The following is a 22,532-nucleotide window of genomic DNA, read 5'->3' on the forward strand; positions in this document are numbered from 1 at the left end:
TTCTACGGTCCAGGGAAAAACAGTCCCAGCCTATCCATCCTCTCTTTCTAACTCAAGCTCTCCAGTCCTGTTAACATTCTCGTGAATCTTTTCTACACCCTCTCCAGTTTAACCACATCTTTCTTATAGCTGAGCAACCAGAACTGTGCACAATACTCCAAGTGTGGTCTCACCAACAACTTGTATAGTCAACATGACATCCCAACTCCTGTACTCAATGTCCTGACTGATCAAGGCAAGTTTCCTATAGTATAGCAACACTCACATTCAAAAAAGCCCTCAACTGTGATAGGTGCATGCAAAAACAACTTCTTTATTGGTGGTCACAAGGCACTAGAGACTAAGCCAAGTCCATTGCTTCAGCATCAAAGCTGGCAAGTTTATTATACTAGTTAAGTGACTCTCTAAGGACTAATTTCCATGACCGCCTAATAATCAGGCACCAGCCAAAGTGGCTACCTGGCATTTCACTGGAGCAAGTAAAAACTCGGAGACACAAAAGACTGCAAAGGCTCGAATATGGAGCAAACAATCTGCTGGAGGAACATCTGTTGGGGGTGGGGGGAGGAATTGTCAACATTTCGGGTCAAAACCCTGCATCAGGACTTAATGAATAAAACCCCCTGTTGCTCGTTACACAGTGAACTATACAGACCAGAGAAGTCTGAGACTCCATCCTCAGTCATCAGGGGGCACTGAATGTACAGGGTGGCTCTAAGGTGGGTGAGGGGTTTGTAGATGGTGAGTGCAGGGAGACGAGCAACTTGCACAGGATCAGTTTTGGCTTCTTTGTCCAATTGTTTGGAAAAGCCGAGTTCCGAATCCCAGGCAGAAATTCCCCTGTGGATCACTTTGTTGCTGTTACAAGCAAGCTAATTCAAACACAGTATGTAACTAAATCTATGCATTTCATTATCACCGCTTCTGATTATGTTCAGCAAAAAATTGTTTTGCTAAATTTCTCATTACATTAAGGAACAAATCCATCTCCTGAATTCAGCGGAGGCAGCAAAAGATCACAGTGCATTTTATTACAAATCCCCTGATGGATTGTGTGAGCTTTTAGCAACGATAAAGTTTCAACTACTGAGAGTCCGGGAGCGAGTGGCAAACACCCGGTTGATTTACCTCAGGCATAGCTTGGACGGACAGCTTCCAGGGGCAATGGTGGGTGTCCTTCTCTGTGCTTCAGTTCAGTGGGAGAGCATCCACTGACACTGAGGCAGAAGATACAGTAAAATTCCTATAAGCTGGCAGCCAATTGCCCAAAAATCACTCAGTCTGGAAAGTGAGCAAGAGCCAGAGCACGAAAGTAGAAATGGAATTGGATTATTATTGTCACGTACGGAGGCACAGTGAAATAATTGCATGCCATCCATAGAGATCGTTTCAAAACATAATTACATTGAGGTTGTAGAAGGGAAAAACTGTAACAGAATGCAGAATATAGAGTTACAGTGAAAGAGAAAGTGCAGTGCAGGTAGACAATAAGGTGCAAGGGCCATGACGAAGTAGATTGAAAGATCAAGAGTTTATCTTTAATATACAAGGGGTTCGTTCAAGCGTCTGATAACAGCAGGATAGAAGCTGTCCCTGAGCCTCGTGGTGCGTGTTTTCAATCTTTTGTATCTTCTGCCCAATGGAAAGGGGGAGAAGGGAGAATGACCAGGGTGGGAGGGGTCTTAATTATGCTGGCTACTTTTCTGAGACAGTGAGAAGTGTAGACAGAGTCCATGGATGGGAGGCTGGTTTTCGTGATGGACTGAGCTGTGACCACAACTCTCTGCAATTTCTTGCAGTCTCAGGCAGAGCAGTTTCTATACCAAGCTATGATGCATTTGCAGCTGGATCCAGGGGTCCAGAGCACAGTTGGGTTGGGGGTCTGGACAGTGCTGGGTGCATGGCCTGAACCGGCACTGGTTTCCAGAAGGCCAGGGGTCAGGAACATGAGTAGTTTATGGGAAAAAAACTCACAACCTATCCAGCCTCTCCTTAAAACTCAAGCCCTCCAGTCCCAGTAACATCCTCATGTATCTTTTTTGCACTCTTTCCAACTTAATGTAATCCTTCCTATAGCTGGGTGACCAGAACAGCACACAATACTTAAAGTTCCTGGGCATCAACATCTCGCAGGATCTATCCTGGGCCCAACACATTGATGCAATCACGAAGAAGGCACATCAGTGGCTCTACTTCATTAGGAGTTTGAGGAGATTCAGTACGTCACCAAAGACTCTTACAAATTTCTATAGATGTACACTGGAGAGCTTTCTGACTGGTTGCATCACAGCCTGGTATGGAGCTTCAGGATCACAAGAGGCTGCAGAGGATTGTAGACTCAACCAGCTCCATCATGGGCACAACCCTCCCACCGCCGAGGACATCTTCAAGAAGTGGTGCCTCAAGGAGGCAGCATCCATCGCTAAGGACCCTCACCATCCGGGACATGCCCTCTTCTCGTTACTGCCATCAGGGAGGAGGTACAGGAGCCTGAAGAGCCGCACTCAATGATTTGGGAATAGCTTCTTCCCCTCCGTCATCAGATTTCTGAACAGTCCATGAACTCGACCTCACTATTCCTTTTATTTTTGCACTATTTATTTTTGTAATTTATAGTAATTTTATATCTTTGCACTGTACTGCTGCTGCTAAACAACAAATTTCATGTCATATAAGTCAGTGATAATAAATCTGATTCTGATTCTGTAGTGTGATCTCTAACATTTAGCACATGATATCCCAACACATTCCCCTGACCGATGAAGGCAAGTTTCCTACAGTACAGCAACACTCACACTTAAAAAAAGCCCCCTCTAAATTTATAAATTAAAAAGCCCTTAATAAATTTATTATACAACTGGTAATGGCAGGACAGTGAACCGGAGCCAGAGTGTGGAAGTGGCATCTGGGGTTGGAGCTGGTGTCGCTTGTGCAGCTGGGTCTGCGGTCCCAGTACACAGTTAACGGCAAGACCCTCAACAGCGTTGATGTACAGAGAGATCTTGGGGTCCAAGTCCATAGCTCCCTGAAAGTGGTTGTACAAGTTGATAGGGTGGTAAAGAAGATGTATGGCATGCTTGCCTTCATTGGGTGGAGCACTGGGTTAAAGAGTCAGGAAGTTAGGTTGCAGCTTTATAAAACACTGGTTAGGCTGCATCTGGAGTATTGCATGAGTATCGCCTCATTATAGGAAGGATGTGGAGGCTATGGAGAGGGTTCAGAAGAAGTTTACCAGGATGCTACCTGGATTAAAGGCTGTGTGTTATAAGGAGAGGTTGGACAAACTCGGGTTGTTTTCTCTGGAGTGGTGGAGGCTGAGGGGAGACCTGATAGAAGTTTATAAAGTTATGAGAGGCATAGATAGAGTCAACACCCAGTATCTTTTTCCCAGGGTAGAAATATCTAAAACTAGAGGGCATGCATTTAAGGTGAGAGGGGGAAAGTTCAAAGGTGTATAAAATTACGAGGGGCATAGATAGGGTGGACAAGCAATATCTTTTTCCCATTATTGAGCGATCCAATACCAGAGGGCGTGCATTTAAGGTGAGAGGGGGTAGGTTCAGAACAGACGTGAGGGGCAAGTTTTTTACTCAGAGACAGCTGGATGCCTGGAATGTGTTGCCTGATAAGGTGGTGGAGGCAAATTCATTGGGGGCTTTTAAGAGGGGCTTGGATGGGCACATGAATGAGAGGAAAATAGAGGGATATGGGCATTCTGTAGGTAGGAGGGATTAGCTATATTGGTACAACATTGTGGGCCGAAGGGCCTGTTCTGTGCTGCACTGGTCTATATTCTCTATTCACTGTATAACATGAAAAAAGTAGTGAAATAAAAGTGTGTTTGGATATTAATAGGGGTCACATCCAATAGTTTGGAAAATCTGGTAGTCCGGCACCACCAACCTCTCAAATGTGCCAGATTTTTGGAGTTTTATTGTACATCCAACTAAAGAAAGAACTTTCTCAACTTCAGGATGCCACAGAATACTTTGCATCCAATGAAATCATTCTACAGTGGTGATATAGGAAATGCAACTGTCAATTTGAGCACATCAAGTTCCCATTGACAACTGTGTTCTTATGATTAGATAATCCATTTTTAGTTTTGATCACTGAGGGGCATTCAAGTAAATACTGTGGATGCGGGAAATCTGAAAGTGAAACAAAGTGCTGCAGGTCAGGCAGCATCTGTGGAGAGAGAAACAAGTTATTATTTCAGCTCAATAGCCCTTCATTAGACAGGGACAATAGTTGTCCAAGACACTCCAAAGAGCTCCTCTGCAATCCTTTGAAACAGTGCTGTGGGGTATCCACCAGATAGTGGAGATGGGTCCTCAGTTTAATGTCTCATCCTGAACACTGTAGGATGAGACAACAGTGTCAACATCTGTTGACACAGTGCAGCATTCCCTCCAACAGTGCAGCATGCCCTCACTGCTGGAGTGTCAGCCTTGGCTTTGGCTAGGGCGAATTCCCAGCTTTTCATCAAGACCACTGACCACAGCAGGTAATACGTCCACCGGATGGAGAAAATTCTGCCCAAGTTCTCACTTTTCACCGCAATGTAGAATACAAAATTGTCTAAACACTAACCCTAGGTCACTGAGAGCAAAGTCGATATCTAGCCAGTCTTGCTTGGTGATAACAAGGGTCCAATGTAAACTGAGTTTAGGCAACTCAGGTCTCAATGGTAACAGCCTGTGACAGAGTGGTATCAATCCTAGAACCAACATTATTGTCCTCATCCTGGAAAAACTAATTAAAAATGTTATATGGGAGAGAGTTGTCTGGGACTCCTGTTACTGAGACTTCTTCATTTTCATTATCATAAGACTGGGAAATTGCAGGTGATAGTTGACTAATGTGTGACACAGGTTGGGATGGCATAGTGACACAGCTAGAAGAACTGCTGCCTCACAGCTCCAGAGACCCAAGTTTGATCCTGATCTCTGTTGCTGTGTGCACATTTTCCCTGTGACTGCGTGGGTTTCCTTTGGGTTCGCCAGTTTTTTCCCACATCCCAAAGATATGAAGGTTGGTTAGTTCACTGGCCACCGTAAATTACCCCAAATGTGTAGGTGAGTGATAAAAACTGGGGGGCAGTTGATAAACATGTGGGGAGAACATTAAAAAATGGAATAATTAGGATTTGTGTAAATAGGTACACAAGATGCCACCTAGATCACGTAGATGCCACAACCAAGAAAGCTCACCAGTGCCTCTACTTCCTCAGGAGGCTAAAGAAATTTGGTTTGTCCCCTTTGACTCTCACCAACTTTTACTGATGCACCACAGAAAGCATCCTATCTGGATGTATCACGGCTTGGTACGGCAACTGCTCTGCCCAGGACCACAAGAAGCTGCAGAGAGTTGTGGACACAGCCCAGCTCATCACGGACACCAGCCTCCCCTCCATGGACTCTGTCTTTGCCTCTCGTTGTCTTGGTGTAGCAGCCAGCATAATCAAAGACCCCACCCACCCAGGACATTCTCTCTTCTCTCCTCTTCCATCGGGTAAAAGATACAGGAGCCTGAGGGCACGTACCACCAGACTTAAGGACAGCTTCCACCCCACTGTGATAAGACTATTGAACGGTTCCCTTATACAACGAGATGGACTATGACCTCACGATCTACCTTGTTGTGACCTTGCACCTTATTGCACTGCACTTTCTCTGTAGCTGTGACACTTTACTCTGTACTGTTACTGTTTTTACCTGTACTACATCAATGCACTTTGTACTAACTCAATGTAACTGCACTGTGTAATGAATTGACCTGTACCATTGGTTTGTAAGACAAGCTTTTCACTGTACGTCAGTACAAGTGACAATAATAAACCAATACCAAGAAATGAGGATGCTGGAATCTGGAGCAAAAACTCAACTGTCAAAGGAACTCATCCAGTCAGTCAGCATTTGTGGAGGCAAAAGGATGGTCAACGTATTGGGTCAAGATCCTGCATCAGGACCAAGAGTGTAGAGGGAAGGTAGCCGGTATTTAGAAGTGAGAGGCAGGGGTGAGATAGAAGCTGCAAGGTGATGTGGAACCAGATAAGGAGGGAGGGGAATGATGGACAGATGGAGGCACGAGGGGGAGAGGAGGGGCAAGTGTTGAGACAGACGCTGCTAAGTGATAGGTGGAACTAGATAAGGGAGGGACGATGGGCAGATGGAACCAGGTGGAGGAGGGGAAAGGAAAGGTGAACCAAGGGAGAGGAAACCCAGGTAGAAAGGTGTGTGGGTGATGGACAGATGGGGAGGGTGATGTCTAGGAAACGATGGCGGCAGGGATGAAGAAGGTGAACAAGGGGAGAGAGACCCTGGGTTGACAGGTGGGAGTGGGAAAGGAACTTCGGGGTAATGGGTTACCTGAAATTGGAAAATTCAAATGTTCCTACCACTAGAGCTACCCAAGCAGAATACCTGGTGCTGTTCTAATTTGTGGTTGGCCTGTAAAGAGGTACTTGTTGGTCAGGGCTGAGCCCAGATCACTGGAGCCATGAGGCAACAGCTTTATAACTATGCTACTGCACCACTATTCCCATAGTGGTCTGCAGAAGCACTATTAAACATAATTGGGCACCGATTCATATAAAGAGGTATGAGGTCTGGTGACCAGATGTTCAGGTGAAGCAGTAGTTTTATGCAGCATTTTTAAAGAAGATAAAGAAGTAGAGAGGTTTGTGGGTGAAGGTGGTGCCCAATGGGAGGACAATTCAAATCAAGGACATGCAGGAGAGCAGAAATGGAAGAGTGCACTGGTTTTTAGAGCTGGAGTGGGATACAGAGTTCGGGAGGGTGGGGGTGGGGGGGTGGAATTACCCATGAAGGCATTTGAAAATGTAGGTGTCAATCAGAATCAGGTTTATTATCACTGACATATGTCATGAAATTTGTTGTTTTGCAGCAGCAGTACAGTGCAAGACAAAGAAATTACTATAAGTTACAAAAATAAATAAATAGTGCAAAGCTCTTTCAGTGCTAATGCATGGGGAGTTCCGTGATTTAGACCCAGCGACACTGAAGGACAGCAGATATACTTCCCAGTCAGGATTGTGCACAACACAGGGGGGAAACCGTGGTTTGGTGGTGTTCATAATGAGGTAGTGTTCATGGTTTCATAGACTGTTCAGAAATCTGATGGCAAAGGGGAAGAAGCTGTGAGTGTGGGTCTTCAGGCTCCTGTACTTCCTCCCCGATGGTAGTAATGTGAAAAGGTGGTGAGGGTCCTTGATGATGTATACCGCCTTCTTGAGGCACCACCTCTTGAAGATGTCCTCGATGGCAGGAAGGGTTGTGCTTGTGATTAAGTGTTGGTTTAACAGGAGCAAACCTAGTCTAGTGAGCTTCAGTGATAAAGGGATGGGACCCAGTGTGAATTTGGAATCAGGGTGAAAGTTAAGACTGGAAGATGAGAACTGGCCTCACGGCTGTTTGGAATGAGAATTACTCGAGTACGGTTGCATGCTGAAGACATCTTTCCATTCCTGATTTGTAGATGTTGAATTGCTTGTACATTTTCCTTGAGACCAAACATCAACCTTTGAGAATTTCCTCCACAGAGATGTGGTTCCTTGGCAACAACCAAAAATGACTTACAGCATTTGGATCAGTCATATCCTATTGGTCAACGTTAACCCAAAGTTGCTTAGATTTGAAGAGGGAGATTACTCCTCTGCTATGATCACCAATACTTGGCAAATCGAATTTGTTCTATCAGTTCTCTACATTACTTCAACCTCCATTGAAAGCAGGAAGGTCACTCAGTCTAGCTGCAAGCACTAATAAAAGAGATTGAGCCCACAGAACTGGAGAGAAATTTGGAAGCTCATCATATTATTGTAATTACAAACCACAATACTTCAGCTTTGAAAATAAACCTCTTCAATAATTAAAGAGGAGAAGCGCAGGCAAGAGTACGGAGCAGTCGTTCACTCACCCCTCCTCTGCTTGTCACATGTGAATGGCTAAGCAATTTTCACTGCACCACAGACTCCACACAGCTGGGGAGCTAAACGACAGGGCAGAGCTACAAAATGTGCTTTAAGATGCCACGAATCAGTGGTGACTTCAATACTTGAGGGAAGGAACAGAGAAAATTGGCGGCGAGGCTGGGAGAGGTGAAAACAATAAAATAACGTACGCTAATTATAACACAATTGTCTTCTCTACCTACTTTATTTTACGATCCGGAAGTTCGAGAGTGTAGCAAATGTGCTATGCAAGTGAATTTTAGCCACAGCCTACGTTGTGAGTGTGTAAGACACTTCCGGATATTTGACCTCAGTGCATAGTCTGTGTAAATGCTGAGGGTTAGAGTCCTTACTGTGATGGTATTCAGTGTATGAGGCAGGACTGATACCACTTGTGTAAGATTTCACATCAAGTACAAGACTAGTGAACGGTCGTAGAGTCACAGAGTTGTACTTTGGCCCATCGAGTCCACACTGATCATCAAGCACCCACTTACACTAATCCCATTTTATTCTCCCCACATTCCTCTCAACTCCCCCAAGATTCTACCACACACCTACACACTAGGGATAATTTACAGTGGCTAATTAACCTACCAACCTGCACATCTTTGTGATGTGGGGGAAAGCCAGAGCATTTGAGGGAAACCCATGTGGTTAAAGGGAGAAAGTACAAACTCCACGTAGATAGCACCAGAGGTCAGGATCGAACCTGAGTCACTGGAGCTGTGAGGCAGCAGCTTTATCTGCTGTGCCACCATGCCACCCTGCCCATTACGACTTATTATTACACTCTGCTATTTTGACTGTGGGCATCAAATGCTGCTTAAAATGATCACTGGTGATAAATCAAACAAAGCTGTCAAAGCAGGGTGTCTTTGTGAGCTGTGAGAGGGATGCTGAGAGGAAGATAGTGATAGGTTAAGTGAATGGTCAGATCGAACATAATATGGAACCATGTGAGCTCATCCAAATTGTTGCAAAAAATAGAAAGGCAAAGTATTTTCTGAGGCTCTGACAGTCAGAAGGATCTGGGCATTCTTGTACGTGAAACATTAAAAGTTAACAACATGGCAGGTAATTAAGAAGGCAAACAGTATGTTGGCCTTAATTGCAAGAGGATCTGAATACAAAAGTAAAGATATCTCACTGCAATTATAGAGGACCCTGGTAAAACCACATCTGAAATGTTGTGAACTTACCAGGTCTTCCTACTGAAGGAAGGGTGGACTTGCAAGAGAACATAACAATGAAGGTTCACAGACTGACTCCTGGGATGGAGGATTGTCCTGTAATGTTAGAGTAAACTTTGGCCTTATTGAAGCGTGCAAAATTATTACGGAGCTTAATAGGCAGAAACAGAGGCAGTGCTTCCCCTGACTGGGGTGTCAAGAACACAAAATAAGGGATTCAAGACAAGGATGAGGTTTATTCACCTATAGGATAATGACTCTTTGAAATTTTCAACCCTAGTGGAGTGTGAAGGCTTAGTTGCTGAGTACAATTAGAACAGAGACAGATAGATTTCAGATATTGAGGGAATCAACGGTTATGCAGTTAGCTCAGGAAAGTGACAATGAAAAAGAAAGATCTTACAGAACAGAGGAGCAAGCTCGAGGGGTCAAATGGCTCATTTATGCTTCTTTTTCTTGTGTTCTTATTTTAGTGATGGCCATATTTTTCAGTTGAATCACCACGTAATGATCAGCAGCAATTTACACCCCACTGAATTTTCACCTCCTTTGGCTCTGTGGTTACCACAAGCGAGACCAACAGATTTCATAAATATTAGGACCTGACTATTACTACTCATTACTACACTCTGTTGTAACCGTACCCAACAAGCCATTAGACAGTCTTCATAAGATAAAGAGATGTCCACCTATCACCTACCAGTCCTTGCTCCGCCCCTTCCCTCCACCTTTTTATATTGGTTACCTCCCTTCTATCTTTCAGTTTAGACGAAGGGTCTCGACCCAAACATTGACTGTCCATTTCTCTCCATAGATGCTGCCTGACCCTCTGAGTTCCTCCAGCATTTTGTGTGTTGTATATAATATTAGCAACAGATTACACAGACAAAGATGCTTAATCTTATCTTAACTGCCTCATTATTTCACCCTTTGTTTCTCCCTTAGCCCTCCTCTACCTTCACTGCTACAGACTAACGCATTTCTCTCTTTCTCAGTTCTGATGAAGAGCTCCAGAACAAACATTTAGCTGTTTCTCTCCCCACAGGTGCTGCCTAACTTGCAGAGGTCTTCTGGAATTTTCCTTTTTTTAATTTCAGATTTCCAGCATCTGCAGTATTTTCGATATCGGCACACTTCAAACTTGCCTGAAAACCAAAAGGAAGATTTCGATACGGCCAGCCCCAAGCAGTTCAGGATTATTCTAAGTATCGAGCAAGCTCCTACACGAACTTGCTGGGATGGTTTCGTGTATAAAAAATAAAGTGCTTGGAAAAGCTCGCATCTGATGAAAGAGAAATCAAAGCAGATCTTCAAAGGCACAGTGAAGGAAGGAAGAAAGGAATTCTGCTCTCTGACAAGGAGCCCTTTCTTCTTCTTCCAGCTGGTTAATTGGGCCTGACAAAGATTCATGCATCAATCTTCAAGGAGCTGTGAAGATATGGGGTGCAGCCAATGGCACCCTGTGCTCACAGAAGTGGATCAAGATCAAACCTCAACTTCAGGTCGCTGATGGATGAGCAAAACTAAATCAGTTTTTGAAAGGATAATGACAGACGATACAACTCCAGGCAAATTTATGGCATAAACTAAAGACCAAGCCATTTAAAGAATGACTCCACTGCCAATGAGGTGAGCTCGAGGCATGCAAAAGTACAAAATTAAAGTCAGGCCTGAACCAGACCAGGCCATGGCAAGTTTGAACCAAATCCAACCAATGTCAATCTGAAACTGGCCTGACTGCAGCCAATCCAAACCCGGCCCAATCACAGTCAATCCCAGTTTGGCCCAATTGCAGCTAATCTGAACCCAGCCTGACCACAAAAAGACCCCACCCGCTCAACCTCAGCCAATCCAAAACTGATCTGGTCACAGCCAATACAAAACTGGTCTGACCACAGACAATTCTAACTTGCTCTGCTGTGGCCAATCCAAACCCATGACAGCAAATCCAAATCTACCCTGCAATCCGACAGCAGCCAATCTAAGTTTGACCTTAGCCCCAGTGGTTTTAGTACTTTTGCATCCCTGAATATTGCAGTAAATATTACAATCCAAAGCACGTTATTGATATGTTAAGACATGAAACAGCAAATGACGATCAAGAGCAGAAAACTCGAGCACCGACGTTAGACAAATTATCCCAACCTGGGTAAGGAAAGCCGAGCCCTGCCGACAACGGCTGTCCTCATCTGACCCAAACCTAAATACTTCATCAGGTTAAACAGCCCCAATCTTGAAGGTGAGGGTAGCACAGGAAGGGTTCTTGATAGTTCTGTTGCAGGGTCTCGACCCAAAATGCCAATTTTCCCTTTGCCTCCACAGATGCTGCCTGACCTGCTGAGCAACTTGTTTGTCACTCCAGATTCCAGTTCTTTTGTCTGTTTGTTCCATCCAACACGATGCTGGGTATCAAGCAGTCCTGCAGTGTTCTGTTAGTCATGTGTCAACAGATTTGTAGTCGCATTACAAATACGGCTAAACTTCTGTAATCTGCTATCCAGCTATTTGGAAATCCCAATGGTTTGAAACTTGGCTCACCATTCGGAACGCTGATGGTTCACTGTCTGGCTTGATGAAAGATAGGAATTCGGCAAATGGACAGGCACAGCTGCCCAAACCAGTTTTTAAAAGGGACCATTGATTACCTGTGATTCGTAAGTGATGTTTGCTGCATTCCCTGTCCATTCAACCAGGGCACTGGATCCCACAATCACTGACCACTCCACCAGGGCCCCGGATTCTGTGCTCTCCTTAAACTTACTCAGTTCTGTTTGGTGCGCTCCTTTAATCTTAGGATTTAATTTAATCCTGCATTCCCTTTAATCTTAGGATTTAATTTACAACTATGTAACATGTAAAGAAAAATATGTGATGGACGTTAATAAAATGACATCTCATGGTCCAGAAAATCTGCTAGTCTGGCATAATCAAAGTCCTGAGTGTGTCGGATAAAAAGAATTTTACTGGACTTCAATGATTCAACAGTCGTATTTTCATTCTGCTTTGCCAGCTGATAAAACTGCCAGGGGGTGGCTGGACCAAGTTAGCAGCTTAATGTCATGGTTGCCAGAAAGGTAATGTGTACATACAAGCTCAGCTTCCATTGTCCTGCCCTCGGGAAAAGAAAGAAGTGTGATTTCAATTAACCTCAATACCAGAACCCTGCCCAGGAACCTGTCAGTTATCCCAACTGGAATAAAAAGGAAATGACAAGTACAGGTGTGGCACCTTTTACAACCTTACAAAGTCCCAAACAACAGATGTTGAGGATGTGACTAAGCACATCGATGAAGGGAGAGCACTAGATGTAGTGTATATGGATTTCAGCAAGGCATTTGATAAGGTACCCCATGCGAGGCTTATGGAGAAGGTGAGGAGACATGGGATCCAAGGGGACATTGCAGTGTGGATCCAGAACTGGCTGGCCCACAGAAGGCAAAGAGTGGTTGTTGAAGGGTCGTATTCTGAGTGGAGGTCGGTGACCAGTGGTGTACCTCAGGGATCTGTACTGGGACCCTTACTCTTTGTGATTTTTATAAACGACCTGGATGAGGAAGTGGAGGGGTGGGTTAGTAAGTTTGCAGATGACACGAAGGTTGGGGGTGTTGTGGATAGTTTGGAGGGCTGTCAGAGTTTACAGAGGGACATAGATAGGATGCAGAGTTGGGCTGAGAAGTGGCAGATGCAATTCAACCCGGATAAGTGTGAAGTGGTTCATTTTGGTAGATCAAATATGTTGGCGGAATATAATATTAATGGTAGGACTCTTGGCAGTGTGGAAGATCAGAGGGATCTTGGTGTCCGAGTCCATAGGACAATCAAAGCAGCTGCGCAGGTTGACTCTGTGGTTAGGAAGGCATATGGTGTACTGTGCTTCATCGATCGGGGAATTGAATTTAGGAGCTGTGAGGTATTGTTGCAGCTATATAGGTCCCTGGTCAGACCCCACTTGGAGTATTGTGCTCAGTTCTGGTCGCCTCACTACAGGAAAGATGTGGAAGCCATAGAGAGGGTGCAGAGGAGATTTACAAGGATGCTGCTTGGAATGCGGAGCATGCCTTATGAAAGCAGGTTGAGGGAACTCGGCCTTTTCTCCTTGGAGGGACGGAGGATGAGGGGGGACCTGATTGAGGTGTATAAGATGATGAGAGGTATTGATAGGGTAGATAGTCAGAGGCTTTTCCCCAGGGCTGAATTGGTGGCCAGAAGAGGACATAGGTTTAAGGTGCTGGGGAGTAGATATAGAGGAGATGTCAGGGGTAAGTTTTTTACTCAGAGAGCGGTGAGTGCGTGGAATGGGCTGCCGGAAACGGTGGTGGAGGCGGATACGATAGGGTCTTTCAAGAGACTGTTAGGTAGGTACATGGAGCTGAGTAAAATAGAGGGCTATGGGTAAGCCTAGTAATTTCTAGGGTAGGGACATGTTCGGCACAGCTTTGTGGGCCGAAGGGCCTGAATTGTGCTGTCGTTTTTCTATGTTCTATGTTCTAACATTACACCTGATGAAAGAGCTTTGAAATTTTGCCATTGTTAGAATGCAGGCAAGGCCACAGCACAATGAAAGATCCCACAACACTGTTGAAATAGTTTTGAACCTGTTGGCAGACAGATAACTATTAGCCTAACACTGGGCAGTGAAGCACTGAACTTTGTTGTTACAGGTCCTGCCCAGCTTACGAACACCCGACTTAAGTACAGCCTGTATGTACGAGCGAGCATTTGGGAGACTGGTGGGATGGATTTGCCAGCTGCCGCAGGGCTGCAGGCATCTTCTGCGGCGTGAGGACTCAGTTCATGGCTACATTTCTGATTTGCGAATTGTTCAGTTTACAAACAGTCCATAGGAACAGAACCCTGCCATAACCTGGGGAGGACATGCTGGTTCTCAGCTTATCAGTTAAAGTGGAAACTAAATATCAGCCAAGGCTTTATGCACAAGTTTCCAGAGCGGGACAAGAAACAAGTGAAAATGCTATCAAATGAGCCACCAAGACATATTATTCTCAATGTCTTTCCCACAGAGTATTTCTGTTTAGCACTATTTCCCATATATAACTGAAAGATCTTGTGGAACCTCAGTTGTGTCTGGAGATGCTGGGATTAATCTCCTTACAGCAGAGAAGATTAATATTTGATTAGGCGTTCAAAATCATGCAGAGTTTTTAGAGTAAATAAGGAGAAAATATCTCCAGTGACAGAAGGATCAGTAACCAGAGGACACAGATTTAAAGCGATTGGCAAAAGACTCTCAAGTGATATGAGAAATCTGTTTCCCCGTTGGGAGTTGTGATCTGGAATGTGCTGCTATGCATGGCATAGGAAACAGAATCGATAGTAATTAAAGGAGTGGGTTAAATGGCTGAACAGATAAATAAGGTGGCTATTTCATTACAATGTCTGTTTGAAGAACTTGCCTCTGCCCATTCACTGTAAAGTACCAGCGCTCCTCATGAAACATGTCACTCTGTACAGGTAAGTACCCAGCCAAGTCTTTTAAGGAATTATTCAAATCATTTATAAAGGTACTCGGACAGGTACATAGATAGGAAAGGTTTAGAGAGATATGGGCTAAATGCGGGCAAATGGGACTAGCTTAGATGGGAATCTTAGTCGGCATGGACCAGTTGAGCTGAAGGGCCTGTTTCCATGCTGTATGACTCTGTTTACCCTCTAGATTGCCAAATAAGCCATCAAAGCAGAAGCACATTAGCACATTATCTGGGGCACTGCTTTTACAGGATATATCTGTCATCTACTGCAGTAATTAAAAGCAGCGCTCCAATTCAGGAGTGTGTTCCAATTTACCCTGTTCCTTCATCAATCGCCTGGATGCGAGTAAGTTCCTCATTACAATAACTGATCTTCGATAAACACAAAGATGTCGGACTGGGGCAGGACTTCATGGACCTAGTACTTTGTTAGGAGATTCAGTATGTCACCAAAGACTCTCACAAATTTCTATAGATGTACGGTGGAGAGCATTCTGACTGGTTGCATCACAGCCTGGTATGGAGGCTCCAATGCATAGGATCGCAAGAGGCTGCAGACGGCTTTGGGTTCAGCCAGCTCCATCACAGCCACAACCTTCCCCACGATCGAGGATATCTTCAAGAGGTGGTGCCTCAAGAAGGCGGCATCTATCACTAAGGACCCTCACCATCCAGAACATGCCCTCTTCTTGTTAGTACCATCAAGGAGGGGGTACAGGAGCCTGAAGACCCAACCTCAACGATTCAGGAACAGCTTCTTCACCCTCCGCCATCAGATTTCTGAACAATCCATGAACACTACCTCGTTATTTCTTTTTTTTGTGCATTATTTATTTATTTTTGTGATTTATAGTAATTGTATGTCTTTTCACTGTACTGCTGCCACAAAACAATAAATTTCATGTCATACAAGTCAGAGATAATAAATCTGATTCCGATTCTGAAGTAGGTGAAAACTAAAGAGTGGACAAAACAAAAAATTGTCCCTCCGTTTGATAATGTCAGCACAACCTCCAAACACACTCTCAGTCTTGGCCCCTGTAGAATCACATCGAGTCAGCTACATCAGGTCAAGAGGGAAGAGGGCAGATTCAGCTGAAATGGGGACCAGCTTTGTAGGGTAATCTATGGCCAAACTGAATCTTCTGCTCATTTATCCTGTTGGAATAATTCCTTAAAAGACTTGGCTGGAAGCTGGGGTCCTTACCTGTACTGTGACATGTTTCATGAGGAGCACTGGTACTTTACAGTGAATGCTCTATAGAAAGTATCCTGACGGGTTGCATCTCAGCCTGGTATGGCAATTGTTCTGCTCTGGACCACTGGACCCTGCAGAGAGTGGTAAACACTGCCCAGTTCATCACAGGCTCGTCACCTCCTTCCATCCAGTCTATCGTCATGGTGTGCTGCATCAGGAAGGCCAACAGTATTGCCAAGGATACCTGCCACCCTGGCCATTCCTTTTTCTCTCCTCTGCCTTCTAAGAGAAGATACGGGAGCTTGAAAGCCCGGACGACCAGACTCAAGAACAGTTTCTTCCTCACTGCCATCAGACTTATGAGCCAATCACCTCTTTCAAATCCCCTTCCCAGTGATGCTGCCATGTTCTCAAACCCTTAATTCTACCTCTTCTGTTATTGTCACTTTAGCCTTTCTTTCTACACCACCTCAGTTCACATTACTATACTTTGCACCATTCTGCTGTTTTGCCCTCATCACTGTATTTATTGTTTTACTTATTATTACCATGTACACTGTTTACTCTGTGAGCTTCACACAAGCAAGGAATTTCATTGCACCCTGGTGTATATGAAAATAAACTAATCTTAAATCTGTCTGTGGGGCCTTGATGTTCCTAAATTGGATCCTATATTCACCAGGATGACAATAAACACACTTTGTAAGTGATTCATTGTTTACAAGGGCTGGAGGGTGTGAAAGACACAAGTTCCTTCTGTGGGGGAGACCAGTATCAGAAGATATCTTTTCTTTCATCAGTCCCCTGGATGCAATGACATCTCACCGGAAGCTTCATTGAGTTAAGGTTATTTATTTCGGGAAAGTTATGCTGGAAGTCAGACTCGTGCACTTGACTACTGGGTCTGAGTTTTACAGGAAGTAGCCAGCAAAGCCACAACCATGGGCTACTGATGGCGGGAAGAGAGATAGAGAAATCATTCTGCCTCCACAGATCAAATACCTGTGAGGTGTGGGAAGTGTCAATACAGCAAGCAAACGCTCAAAGCACTTAGTGTGAAAGTGGTCAGAGAGTGAAATTCCACCTCAGTCTGGGTCGCAAACAGAAGTGGATTGGTTTACAGACCGGAATCTCTGACACGTGGAGCTGCCAGCTACTAAATATTGATGTTTAGCAAGCTGTGAAATAAAGCTTGCTGACTGATCACACTTATCTCATGTGATGTGTGACTTGCCTCATTCTTCCACCTTACAAAACACAAGCTGGGAGTTCTGAGCAGACTCAGGAGTCAAAAGCGATGGCTCACTTTACCAACGCATTGCTTTCCTTCTAGTACTGAGACACACCAAGCAGCGAACCCCCAAATTAAGTCCATCCTATCTAACTAAAACACAACTGGGGAAGAAAAGGTGGAGAGAGAAATGCTACAAATGGAATCAGCACCTATTTAAGGACAGAGAAGGATAGGGGTGGGGAGCGCATCACCTGAAATCTCCCACCCAAAGAGAACTTTATCCAAATTCATCACCACCCTCTGAATGGGGCAGAATATTTATTGGTGAACGGTTTCAATAGGTTCAGATTCTAAACTCCTTTCCTTGACCTTCAGATGATGAGAACATTTAATACACCCCATTCAGTAACATGCAGGTCAGCTTCAGTTACAAGTTAGCCACTGAATACAACTCAATCTACTCTTATCCCAGTGCAGTTTTTCTGTTCCCCCCTCTGATGGGCGGTCCTCATCTCACCAGTTCTTTCCTGTCTTATCTCAGCCCCTCACCATCTGGTCTTTCTTGGTGACCAGCCAAGTTCAGATCAGTTACAGATCCAATAAAGGATTAGCCTCTGAAACCAAAGGATATGGAATCGGCCTCACTCAGAGGCCTAACCCGCAATGGTCAACTACAAGTCCAATAAGTTGAATATCACAGAAGAGATTATAAAATAAAATTAGAATGCATGGTACTGGGCTGTCATTTACTGGTATGGATTGAGAATTGGTTAATGGATAACAATAGAGACGAGAGATTGATGGATCACTTTCAGGTTAAGAGGCTGTGGCTAAAGGAATGGGACAGTGATCGGTGCTAGTGCCCCAGATATTCATAACACAAGATTGGATGAGGACGACAGAAGTTTCCTGATGATACAAGTCTGTGTGAGGAGGATACAGAGAGGTTTCAAGGAGATGTAGACAGATTACATGAATGGGTAAGGAAACGGCAGAAGAAATATAATGTGGAATATTGTAAATTATCCACTTTGGTAGAATAGAAATTTTTTTTAAATGGTGAGAGACTAAAGGGTATTGGTGTTTAGAGTTACCTGGGAGTCCCTGCATATGAATAAATAGAAGTTAACCTACAGGTACACCAAGCAATTAGGAAGGCAAACAGTACATTGGCCTTTTATTGCAACAAGATTTGGATACAAGTGCAAGAGGTGTCTTGCTCCAACTATATGGGGACCTGGTAAGACTACGTCTAGAATATTGCATACAGGTTTGTCCTAGGGAAAGATGTATTGTAATGGAAGGAGTGCAAGGAAGGTTCACCAGATTGATTCCAAGGATGGCACATTAGTCATATGGGGGAGTTTAAGTGGACTGTGCCTAAGCTCTGTTCGGTTTAGAAGGAAAGATAACTGATTTGAAGTGTATAAAGTTCTTATGGGGCTGGACAGTGTAGTTGCAAGAACAATATTTCCCCCGGCTGGGTGTCTTGAACCAGGGGTCACAGCCTCAAGAGAATGGGTCAGTTTTTCAGGATGGAGAACAGAAGAAATTTCTTCTCCAAAAGGATAGTCAATCTTTAGAATTCTCTACTCAAGGGGGCTGTGGTGGCTCAGTTGCTGAGTAAATTCAAAGCAGAGACCGATGGATTTTTAGATATTAAGGAAATCAAAGGAAGTGGTGCTGAGGTAAAACATCCTATTAAAGGGCAGGGCAAGAATGAGGGGTCAAATGGCCTGCTCCTAATTTTATTGATGTTCTTGTACACAGTGGTATCATTGATATCACTTCACATTTTGACAGAAACATATCACTATCTCTGGGTACATGAAATCAGATGCAGAGTTCAACTAAACCGGAACATGTAATCATTGATTCAACAGTACAGTGCAATTCAACTGTCAGTGAATCAACAAAAAATAAACTAGAAGCCTGAACTTCAGGGACAAAAAAAGAGTTCACTTTTTAACACATAAACCCAGTGACCAACTTTCAACATATAACTCATTCCTCAGTATCATTATGCCACATATAAAATTCTTCAATCTCTTGATAAGATCATCCTGTATCTCACTCCCTGGTATCCATTATTCTATATATAATCTGTCCAATCCCTGGATTTGATTCCAGCCTGTATTTCATTCCTGGTATCCGTTATTCCAGATTAGTGTCTTGTAGGAATGATGTGAAATTGAAGCATCACTTGCTCACTCAGGTGGGTGTAAAAAATCCCACAGCACAACTTCGAGGAAGGGCAGGAGAGGAATCTCCATTACTTTGGACAATATTAATCTCTTGCTCAGCTCTTAAAAAAAGATGATTTGATCATTATCACTTGCTATTGGTTACCTCATTTTCTTGTTATAACAGTGGCTACAGTTTATGAAGTAGTTCATTGACTGTAAAGCACATTGGAATGTCCTGAGATCATGAAAACTGCTGCATAAATGCAATCTTCTCCATATTTAAACAACCTGAATAGCTTGATTAGATTCCAGTCTGTTACTCATTCCCAGATGTTCATTATTCTGCACACAAACCCTCCAAGTATGTGATTAGATGCAGCCTGTAATTCATTTCTGGTTAACCATTATTTATGATATAAATCACCAACATCTCTTGACTGTATATCCACTCTGTGTGTTATCCGGACTCAGTGGCAAATTTCCAGCCCTCGAGTCAGAAGCTTGTAGGCTCAAGATCCGCTTCACAACTTGGGCTCATAATCAAAATCAGAAACAGATTTATTATCACTGACTTATAGGAGGTGAAATTTGTTGTTTTGTGGCAGCAAAGGCATAAGAATTACTTTAAATTACAAAATAAATAAATAGTGCAAAAAAAGAATAACGAGTCAGTGTTCATGGACCATTCAGAAATCTGATGGCCGAGGGGAAGAAGCTGCTCCTAAATCGTTGAGTGTGGGTCTTCAGGCTCCTGTACCTCCATAATACCAAAAAAGTGCAGCATGGTCAGAGATGCCTTCTTTGACACAATTCCTTCAAACAAGGGCTTAGCTGCCAGAATGAAAAAAAGCCCAAGCATGTTCGTTTTTGAAGAACAGGCGCTGGTTGCTAGTGCCATGGCACTTAAGCAGCATCACCAAAAACTGGCTAACTTGTCAATTATTTTGTGTCCTGTCAATAGACAGAAGGTGTGTCTAAATTGGCTGTTTTTACTCAATATGATCACTTTTCAAAAGGAATTAATCCACCTCAGGCCATCGCTATATATGAATGCAAGGCTTCTGCATTAATTATCTGACTCTTCAATAAGAATTCAACCTGTAACTCACTTTGGGATATTTATACTTCTCTCTATATAGTATTGAGATTCATCAGATTACTGCTTTACCGTTTTTATGTACGGTACAACAAGTTAGTGCAAATTCACCCAAATAATGATCCATTTAATGCTCTTCAGTGTTTGGGATTCCAACTGGGAATTTACTTTTTAGATCACCATGAAGATTCACATAGGTTAAAACTAGGAAAATGTACCACATTAACAAGACCACCTTCATTCTCACTACTTGAAGATCTGATTGAAGTCAAGCTCAGAACTCCAGTGATGACAGAAAGTGAAATGCGACCACCTACAAACCCAGCATCTTGCTGTGACAAGCTCTACTGCTCCTCTGACCACTCCTTGCAACCACCACATACTACTGTTGTCACTTCAGCTCAACTCAATCCACACCTGACACCTCTTTCAGAGGCATTTAGACAGGCACTTGAACAGGCAGGGAATGGAGGGATACAGGCCATGTGCAGGCAGATGGGATTAGTTTGGTCAGCACAGACATTGTAGGCCAAATGGCCTGTTCCTGTGCTGTACTGTTTTATGTTCTCTTCAGCACATCCAACTTCCCCCTTCCCTACCTTGCTCCATCACCGCACATGAACTCCGTAACTCACTGTCAAAGCTGTCGTGCTGTCCCTTGAGCATCGCCTGCACTGTCCGGCTGGCGTTCCTCACCAGTCCCTCGAACTCGCTGCGACTCCTCTTGGCCAGGTTTTCCTCCATCTCGCTGGTGCAGCAGGTATAGCCCTGTGGGCAGATCCGCAGGTGCTCTCCTGATGAAAAAGAACACAGGCAGCTAAATTAACACCAGGGCTGGTGGTGGGGAAAGCAGGATGCTCTTCCAAATTTCCCAAGATGGCCCACTGAAACTAAAACACATTTCTTTCAGCAGAAAAGGGATAAGGGAAGGTTTACTAAAGGTGATCCAAATTTTGAGGAGCTTTGATAAGAGTAGGAAGGAGTCACTATTCCAACAGGCAAGAGCGTCAGTGGAAAAATAATAGATTTATGGCAATGTGTGAAAATAATCTGGTCGAATGTTGACACTTCTTGGAAGTACTGACGGAGTACTGTGTGTTACAGTAAATAATCAAGGAGTGCATAGATTCTCAGGCGGATATAAAATATCTCATTGCACTCTATAAAAGAGGGACAGGATTCTTCCAGAGCAACAAACAATCTGCTGGAGGAACTCAGCAGGTTGAGCAGCATCTGTAAGGAAAGGAATTGTCGATGCTTTGGGTCAAAACCCTGCATCAGGACTTGCATCGTGGTTTCGACCCGAAATGCTGACAAGTTCCTTTCCCCCAACAGATGCTGCCCGACCCGCTGAGTTCCTCCAGCAGATTGATTGTTGCTCCAGATTCCAGCGTCTGCTGTCGCCAGGATTCTTTCAGTGTTCCACTTAATATTTCTCCATTAACCGACCTCACTGAGGCAGATTATTTGGTCATTGTCACAGGGCTATGAGTGAGAACTTCTAAAGTATTACAATGGCTTTGGGACATCCTGTGATAACTTCTATATACAAGTGTAAATTACACTCTAGGAAACAAGGTTTGTGGACAGGTCAATAATTTGACTTCTTTTGGAGAGAGACTTTAATCATACACATTACACATGTTTGTGCACCTGTGGGTGTCCCTCCTGAGGAGAGAGGCTGGGAGGGTGTTCCCCTGTAGTCAATCACGCCACCAATGTATACTCCTCTGTGAAAGGGTCAAACGAATGTAACTAACAAATATTTAGAAGGGGAAGAACAATCATCAGCCCAGTCGCTCTCACTGGCCATCCAACCATTGGTGACAGGTCCAAGATAGGTTCAAAACTAGCGGAGCTGAAAAAAACCTTTCCGGCACGGTAGCGTAGTGGTTAGCACGATGATATTACAGCGCCAGCGATCGGGGTTCGATTCCCGTCGCTGTAAGGAGTTTGTACGTTCTCCCGTGTCTGCGAGGGTTTCCTCCCACATTCCAAAGACGTACGGGTAGGTTAATTTGGGTTTAAAATGGGCGGTGCGGACTCGTTGGGCCGGAAGGGCCTGTTACCACGCTGTAAATAAAATTTTAAAAAAAATTTAAGACCAGAAGTACAGAAATTGGGACATTATGTTGCAGTTGTACAAGACGTTGGTGAGGCC

The 22,532-nt window shown here is 44.0% G+C and overlaps 1 protein-coding gene across 1 annotated transcript in view; it reads right to left on the minus strand.

Moving 5' to 3' along the window:
- Window positions 1–22,532, minus strand: part of LOC127571727 (glypican-1-like) — a 165,533-nt gene that overhangs the window by 86,844 nt on the left and 56,157 nt on the right. Inside the window, exon 2 of the mRNA XM_052018374.1 lies at window positions 21,007–21,165. Within this exon, the coding sequence (XP_051874334.1) occupies window positions 21,007–21,165 (159 nt within the window). The remainder of the gene's footprint in view (window positions 1–21,006; window positions 21,166–22,532) is intronic.

The sequence above is a fragment of the Pristis pectinata genome, chromosome 6 (genome assembly GCF_009764475.1).
Source record: "Pristis pectinata isolate sPriPec2 chromosome 6, sPriPec2.1.pri, whole genome shotgun sequence".
NCBI classification, from domain to species: Eukaryota; Metazoa; Chordata; class Chondrichthyes; order Rhinopristiformes; family Pristidae; genus Pristis; species Pristis pectinata.